Source organism: Cornus florida, unplaced genomic scaffold (assembly GCF_030987335.1).
Source record: "Cornus florida cultivar Cherokee Brave unplaced genomic scaffold, ASM3098733v1 CherokeeBrave_3.0.0_Hap2_Chr04, whole genome shotgun sequence".
Taxonomy (NCBI): Eukaryota; Viridiplantae; Streptophyta; class Magnoliopsida; order Cornales; family Cornaceae; genus Cornus; species Cornus florida.
The window spans coordinates 26783449-26792493 of NW_026775574.1; the positions used below are offsets into that span (position 1 = coordinate 26783449).

General features: G+C 31.8%; 1 protein-coding gene across 1 annotated transcript; it reads right to left on the bottom strand.

The window, feature by feature from the left end:
* Positions 1 to 1360: 1360 nt before the first annotated feature.
* LOC132303034 (spermidine synthase 1) lies at positions 1361 to 6612 on the bottom strand. The gene is made up of 9 exons (XM_059800063.1): positions 6287 to 6612; positions 4030 to 4106; positions 3794 to 3916; positions 3026 to 3130; positions 2702 to 2774; positions 2542 to 2613; positions 2252 to 2447; positions 1837 to 1966; positions 1361 to 1735 (listed from the first exon to the last, which is right to left on the bottom strand). Exons 1-9 carry the CDS (start codon positions 6378 to 6380, stop codon positions 1670 to 1672), a joined length of 936 nt encoding a protein of 311 aa, XP_059656046.1. The 5' UTR covers positions 6381 to 6612; the 3' UTR covers positions 1361 to 1669.
* Positions 6613 to 9045: the final 2433 nt, after the last annotated feature.

Here is a 9045-nt window from a genome sequence, read left to right on the forward strand (position 1 = left end):
TCCTTTGTGTATCCGAAGACATAAGTTTTATTTATTTTTATTTTTTGTTTTATGGAAAAGGACCACTCACTCAAATCAGCACTCATAAAATATAATTTTGGTCGCCAATACGAGAAACACTCAATAAAAAAAAAACTATTTTTGGCACCCCATAGAATATAATGTTGGAATGTCAAATTAATTTATATTTAATTGTACTTGAATCCTAACATCAATCTTAGATCTTTTTAAACAATTATCACCATGTCCTTTTAAGTCATTAGTGACAGTGTGACACTATGCAACTTTAAGAGTGCTCCCACAATACTATGCAACTTTAATGACAATAGTTAATTTCATTTTCCAAAAAAAAACTTTAGTGACAATAGTTATATTTTGCTCGACCATATCTATACTTCCATTCTTTCCAAACGGTCATATAAAATTGAAGTAAGACTAAAAATATTTTCTATTAAATATTTTTTTTGGTGTTTGATAAATATCTAATTCAAGATTGAAGTCGAATTTATCGGATGAGGCGTGTCAAATAACTTATTGAAAATTGATGAATAAGTTATTTTTATTAGTTTTTAATATTTTATTTCTTTGTAAATATTTTACAACAGCCTTAGAAAACATTTAGGCTAAAACAAACTGAGCCTAAATGTTTTAATTTAATTTAATTTTTTATTTATTGTGGGGGCAAATATTAGAAAAGAACCTATAGATTCAAGACCTAGATCATGGAATTCATTCTCCTGTCTATGGTAAGTGAGTAAATAAAATATTAAAAACTAACAAAAATAACTTATTCATCAATTTTTAACAAATTATTTGACATGCCTCATCTGATGAATTCAACTTCAATCTCGAACTAGACCTAGATCAAGAACCTATAGATTCAAGACCTAGATCATGGAATTCATTCTCCTCCTCTATAGTAAGTGGTCGATTGGCCTTTTTAAAAAAAAATTATTTTATTTTATACGTGGCTATTTAAATTTAACAATTTAATATGTAAAAAGCAAAACATTTCTTATAAAAATATAATAAATAAAGATAATATCGGAAAATTCCAAGAACAGGTTGTATGTGGTTGGGAATGGGAGGAAATTAAGTGGCACCCTCTGCGGAGTAGGATGCCAAGGACTTCAAGCCTTACACTTGAAGCTTTCCTCAGTGTTAAGCATACAACTCCAATCAAAATAAAAACATATATACATATATACACACACTACATACATTTCAATCAACAAGCTCCTTCCGTTCCTCTCCAGTATTTGTATAACAAGAATTTCGCCGGTCTTTATTCTATCCGGTAATATTAAGGCTGCTACTTGCAAGTGTTTTTAATATCCTATTCTCAAAATTTGACTCAGTGTTTGTATTTTCACAAACAAAATTAAATCTTTGATTTCATCCCAAAACCACTAAAATACAAGAGATAACAACCAAAGGAATATATATTATCCGTACATAAAACTGCCATCTGCAAATGTGGAACTGAAGAAAGAGAAATCGAACTATAACCTAAAACAATCACCATCCAACACTACAGCCTACTCAGAATATCAATTTAACTCTCAACTTATTCTAGGGTTCCATTGCTAATTAGACCATTTAGTGAGGTTGAAAGCCGGGATGCTAAAAACAATATAATCCGGCTCCTCAAATGCTCTGAAAATTTTCCTTATTTAGCTTTGGAATCGATCACCTTTTTGGCGAAAGATGGCAAGCAGAACGCTGCAGAATGAATCTGGGAGAGAAAAAACCAAGAAGAAAAACAGAAATGAAAAACAAAAATGAAGTAGGAAGAAAGAGAGTTAAAGCATTTGCCAGGTAGGGGCAGAACCACACCTCTGAATTGTAGAATTTCAAAGGTCCTTTCGAATTGCAATGACTCTCGTCTGCATCTATTGGGTTGACTGGATGCTTGAAATCTACTGGGGGGCCCTCAGTCGAGCAAAGCATGAAACCAATCACTCCACTGAAATGAAATTGATCAATAATATTCACAGTTAAAATTTCTTCCATGAAAAAAAACAAATGTCAGTGAAATGAATGAGTATAACCCTCATAATCTCAGATACGATATACAACAGCCCCGGTTTAAATTATGGAAGCACACTTTTATTAGTGAAGGACATTGAAACGCCAAAAGCACCCCCTCAAGAGAAAAGAACCGGCCACCAGATTAGTGTATACACCACTTCTACTATCGCGGCCCTGCAAATTTACACAAATGAAAAGACAGAGAGATCCAAGTGCATGCCTTGGGTATGTGGGAACAGTGGTCCATGCATAGTTGACGGAGCCCTTGAATATCTGGCGGCAATTTGCAACAATATCTTCGATTATGTGCATATGAAGCCATATGCTTTCAGCCTGAGTACACAAAACCCCTCCAGGACGAAGAGCCTTTGCTACTGACTCGAAGAAGGGCTTTTCAAATAGTTGTTGTGCAGGACCTGATTAATAGTACCGATACAAATAAAGGACTTGTAAATGTGAAGGTTTCTGATAAATATAAAAACAAATAATCTGTCACAAAAAAATTCATACCTATTGGATCAGAAGAATCCACAATAACGGCATCATAGGTTCCGGCAGGGACAGCTTTCAAAAAGGCAACTCCTGTAGTGTGCACAGAAACCCAAAATGGCATAAAGTCACACGAGAAAGGCGGAAGGCTATTAAAGAAGGGGAAAAATGGCGAGCATACCATCACCAATACGGAGCCTTACACGTGGATCCTCATAACCAACAGCTACATGAGGGAAAAATTGTTTAGAAACCTGAAAGAGAAGAAGCAAATTTAGGCATTATACCTCATTATTTCCAAGCTGGTAAAATTCATAGGTCCAAACACTTAAACCACAAAAAGCACATTAAAATGGCCAAATTCATAATTGTGTCCAAAGAAGAAACGTTAAACATCAACTTTCTTGCCAGAGATTAACATCTCGTGCTAAATTGAAAGTGAATGAATCTAGCATTCATTGAAAGGCAAAGGAAACTTAAAGCTAGCAAAGTCACTATGACTCACATCAACTACCATCTTATCAATTTCGCAAATATCTATCTGTTCAACCGAGGAATGGCGAGACACCTCTCGCAGGACACCACCATCCCCTCCTCCAATAACCAAAACCTGCATAGAAAATAAAAAGCTTGAGCACCAAAAATAAGAGATAAAAGAAAGAATGGAATCCAGTAACTGTTTAACTGCGTATAATGTCTTTATAAGTTCTCTGTGAATAAGCTTTGACATATGTTGAAGAAGCAAGGCTATGCTATGCCCGAAAGATTGAATTGTGATCAGCCTTAGCCAAACTGAAAGAACCAATCAGTGGTAAGCCGCGGGCTTCAAAATCCGCAACAGAAAGGGGGCTTGTTGAACAATTGCCACTTGTGTGTGTGAGAGAGAGCATTTCATGCTTAATTTTACCATGTAGTATGTATTAGTCGAAAAAGTAGCCAACATAACTACTTCTGGAATGGTCTCATGGACCTCATTAGTCATTCAAGATCTATATGCACCGAATATAATGGACATCTTAATATCAATAAACCTCTAAAATATTTCACCCAAGTTTACGCTTCTTTTCCTTGCATGCATATGACATAGATAAGTATAAAATAGGTTCATTATAGTTCATATGCTGAAATAACTCAGCAAAAATCAGCAGGGTATTTTATCTATCTCTATTTGTGTATAGTTCAATAGTTCTAAAAGTGGAAGATGAGTAATCATTTCTAAAAGTGGAAGATGGTATTTTGCTTATCTCTATCTATCTCTATTTGGTATACAAACCTTCTTTGGTTTGGGAATTGAACAAAGCGGAAGATGAGTGATCATTTCTTGATATGCGCATTCGTCCCTCTCCGTGAGTTGAATCACCCCATCCAAAACAAGAACCTTTCCATATGTTGAAGACTGCAACAAAAATCAACCACATAACAATAACAGCCCAACAATAACAGCCCAATTAAAGTAGAAGCCTAGAAGTACATACAAAACAAATCTTCAATTTCCAAAGCAACAGATACCTGAAAGACCATAACATTTTGATAGTCAGACTTCTCCTGAAATAAAATCTTTTCCACCTTCAATGAGTGTGCTTCTCCTGTATTCATTAAATAAGAATTTCATGTATGAAGTCGTACTAATCATATATATAAAAAAAAAACAAAAGATCATAAGAACAAAACTTTTAAAAAAAGAAGATCATAAGAACAGACAAAGGAAAGTTAATAAGCCAGCTATGACACGTTAAACAAGAACAATCAAATTGAGATTTAAAATAATATTTACTTCAGCTTCAAAATGGAAAACAAGCATTTAGGTGTCTGTTCAAATATAAAAATAATTTTTAACACATTTACAATATAATTCATTACAAAAGGCTGCCAAAGATATAATATTAACAAAAAGGAAAAGAGACTACTTAGCTTTTGAACTTAAAGAGAATGGCTTAAGCGACAGCATATAAAACAATTAACACAAAATATTACAACTTTGAGACTCAGCTGACAGTAGTCATACTAAAAATGGCCTATTCCAATGTAATTGGCAACAATCCTTTTCTCGTTATTTATCTCATTAGAATAATTCCATGGCATAAATGTAAATTCCACTTATCTTTTATGGAACACAAATTTCACTTTTTTCTCACTCAAGTGCAAGAAAAGGAGTAATTACATCATCCACTGCCACAAACTAGTCCTTGACTAGCATCACATAAGAAAATTTTATATGAAAAGGGGTTTATTTCTTTGCTATTTACTGAAAAAAGAATTTATATGAAAAGTAGATTACTGTAATTGGCAATAAGCCCAAAACGTGCAAGACCAGGCCAGTATGGTACAAAAAATATTTCAGGAGATGTGAACCTGGTTGGCCACATGAATTCTCTTTTGCACTCTTTCCTATTATAAGCCAATTCTCCTAGAATATTTAACTTTCTAAAATCATTTTTAATAATTTCATCCCATTTAATTTTTTGGTCACATTGTCTCGTACCTTCTATGCAAATATGTCTTCCTCTTCTTGCCGGTACATCTATAGCACTTCTTTGTATACGTCCAAACTCCAAACCACCCAAGTGTACTTTCTCTTATTTTATCCTTAATAGCTTCCACTTCTAATTTCTCTCACATTTTGATTAGTGACCTTATCTCTTCCAGTCACTTCTATCACCCATCTTAATATCTTCAACTCTGGCTTCGCCATATGAATTCGTTGTTCTTGATTTTTTTTTTTTTTTTTTTCTTTCTTCGCCCAACACTCTTCACCATATAAGATAGTTGGCCTAATCACTGTTCTATTAAATTTTCTTTTAATTTATTTGTTATTCTTTTATCGCATAAAAGACTACTAGTATGTCTCCATTTTGTCCACATTGCTCCAAATCTACTAATTATATTCTCATCTAATCCTTTTTGTATTATTGATCCTAAATACCAAAAATGGTTACATTGGCTAATCTGTTGGTTTTCTTTGTAAATTGTTATTTATTTATTTTACCTAAAAAAAAAACCAACGAAGAGTTCAAGATATAGCATTTACTTAGTACAATATTACTATTCATTCTAAAATTATAGTATTAAATTACTAATTTGTGTTAAGCTAATAAAAATGCTTCCACCAGAAACTGATCCACTCTAAACAATAAGGTATAATCAAAGAATGCATATAAATACAGAGTATAAATCAAGGAGTAAACACATTTTAAGCCTGATATATTATTGTTTTTGCGAAATGTCGAGAAAACAAATTTTTTGTTGGGAAGGTAATGTTGAGAAACAATTGAATTAACCAAATAATTGAGTTTTGCTCTATTGAATTCAATTACTTGATTATCAATTTCTAATGCATTTATCGGTGAACATACAGGTTCATTGCAAAAAAAAAAAAAAAATTCAAACGCTGGCAGAAATAGGGAATTAAAAGAAAAGAGCAAGGAACTTTAAGAGAACTCATCTATTACAAACCCTAAAAAAAACTGATACAGAATTTTAAGAGACTGATGATGGCTAAAAGCATATACAAGACCGAATTCAACAAAAAAATTATCTAATTATAGAAAAATGTTGGAAAAAATTCAGCCCATTTTAGCACTAAATCATGATTTCAGATACATGAACAAAAACAGAGATTTTAGAGAGAAATCTTAGAACCCACATGATATATATACATATGATTTCAGATATATCGACAAAGACAGAGAACAACAATCTTTGAACCCCACAAGATATATACATGTGTGTGTATATATATATACAAATATGAGCAAAAGAAATATACCAGGCCACATTGGGCTAATCTCAGAGAACCATCCTGGTATAACAGACGATAAATAATCTGGCTCCTTGTTGTTGCTGCTGCTTTTGTCCTCCATCTCAACAAATACAGAAGAAACAGATACCAAATTCTCGTTCTTCTCTTCTCTTCCTCGAGCCCTCTACACAGGCAAATCAACAAGAACTGAATCGACTACACTCTTTTCCTCCTCGGTGGACTGTATCTGAATCGACTACACTCTTTTCCTCCTCGGTGGACTGTCTCTCTCTCTACGTTCGCAGTGAAGAGAGGCCACACGATCTCACTTTTTGGTCATATAAATACAGCGGACTATATATATATATATATATACACGCATCAAATAAGGCACGTAATTGACAGAGCCCTTTAAAATGATGGGGCTCTCAATTACATTGTTAAGTGGGAAAGCTGTAAAGAGGAGAGGAAGGATGAAACGGAAAAGGGATTTTTTTTATAAAACTAATTAAAGTCATACTCAAATAATCAGTACATAATGATCATATTAGATTCGCAGACTTATATATTATTTATTTTTTTCTCATTGATTTTTATTCAACCTTCATTAGATTCGCAGACTTATATATTATTTATTTTTTTCTCATTGATTTTTATTCAACCTATTTTATTTAATTGATAAGTGTCATAAGACTAACATAGCTTAATATTATAACATATTTTAATTGTTTGGTACGAAAAGAGGAAAGAAAAAGTACAAGGAGGAAAGAAAAAGTACAAGGGCGTGCCAATTTCTTTTCATACAAAGTGGGAAGGAAAGTATAAATCAACTTCACTTTTAACCAAATGCAAATTTTATGTGAAAAAAAAAAAATTCTAAATTCATATATAATGATTTATCAAATGATTTCCTTCCTTTAACTTTTTATCAAATAATGAAACACCTAATTTATTTATTTCTCTTTCATTCAACAAGATAATAAGAATTAAAAATATTTTTTTTAAAAAAAACCTTCCTTCTTATTTTAGAGAAGTCTCTTCCATTCCCTTTTCATTCCTCCAAATTCATTCATTTTTATTTTTATTAAATTTCAAGTTGAGGGTTGAAATTTTCAGAGCACAAGAATGCCAAATTTTTTCGAAATTCTTATTTAAAGCTTTCCTAAAAATAGTTACTTTGTAAATAAACCTAACTCGTGGTTCCCAAAATTTAATAAAAATTTCAATTGGTTGGTTCAAAAAGTTTTGAAAACATTTAGAACTCGTTTGGAATTGCTATTAGAATGTTGAAAGTACTTTCATTTGTAGAGCTATTATAAATTTGCTGTAACTAAAATGCAGTTATGCGTTTGGTGATACATTGTATAAAGTACTTTTTATACTTGAAACACTTTTAAATTTGTTTGGTAATACTGTTGCTTAAAACACTTTTATTACCAATTTTACTATATTACCTTTATACTAAAATTTTGTTAATTCCCAAATATTAAACATTATAAAATTTCATTGAGTTCAATAATTTATAAATATCAACTTGTATTTTTTTTTTTTTTTTTTTAAATATCACATTTTGTTTATGATATAGAATTTGTATTTACTACTAATATAAAAATGGAAGGTGGTTGGAGAGTCCTAGAGTAAACTAGGATATTAGTTGGTTACAGAATCCCAGAATAACTATGATGTTGTTTGGAATTTTTTTTAGTAGGGAAAAAAATTGTATTTATAAAAAATTTAAAGGGATTACATTGTTTAAAAAAAATTGGTTACCTAAAAAGATAAACCTCTATCTCTAACGTAGTTTTAAAAGGCTACAATTCATAACTTCACTTAAACGCGTTTTCTTGACCTAACCACCATTGCCATGAAGCACTTTTTTTTATTATTTTTTTATTTTTCACCAAACACATTGGACTGCAATTTTTTGTAATGAAAATGCTTTTGAATTGCAGAGAAGCAATCCCAAACACCCACTTACACATTATTCTCAAACAAAGTGTTTGAAAATAAATTTAACTTATATCCCCTTAAATTTCTAAAAGATTTCTATTTGGACCCTTTTAATTACACTTTTGAAAGTCCAAATGATGTGAAATAAAAATGTAATTTCATTATTATTTTAATAAGATATGTTTATTATTATTGTAATCTTTATTTTAAATTTCTTTTTTTATATAAAATAAAATAAAATAAATAAACTATCTGCATTCCAAAAAGGTAGTCCAATATTACACCAAAATGGGCCTACAATCACAGATTTTATTTGGTCATATGACTCTCATATATATATATATTAAAGGTATGATTGCTTGATTGCATTCCAACTTCATTCCTAAGAAACAAATGGATGAAATTAAACTATTCTACCATTCAAAATATATTACTCAAACAGGTTTGCTACTACAACACAATTCAGACAAAGGAAAAGGAAAAGAGTCGGAATTAAAAAATGAAGCACACGGTCACACATACATGATGGACCACATGCACTGAACCTCAACATTAGGAATATATGGTCACCCGTTTATACATGAACACTTGGCTTTTATTAGCCGAAAGGAATGACTTTTAAGCACCGCCCTCGTCGGAAGCCCACCCTTGGGCTCCATCATGCATGCATGGACCGGTTTCTTCCAATATGACTTTTTGACCAGTTTATCTCTATCTGTTTATATATATATATATTCGAAAAGAAACAATGTGTTACACACTGAAAAGTAAAAAATTTATTTACACTAGCACAGTAGAAAAAGAGGGGTCTGGTATACGTGTTCTGTCTTCAAAGA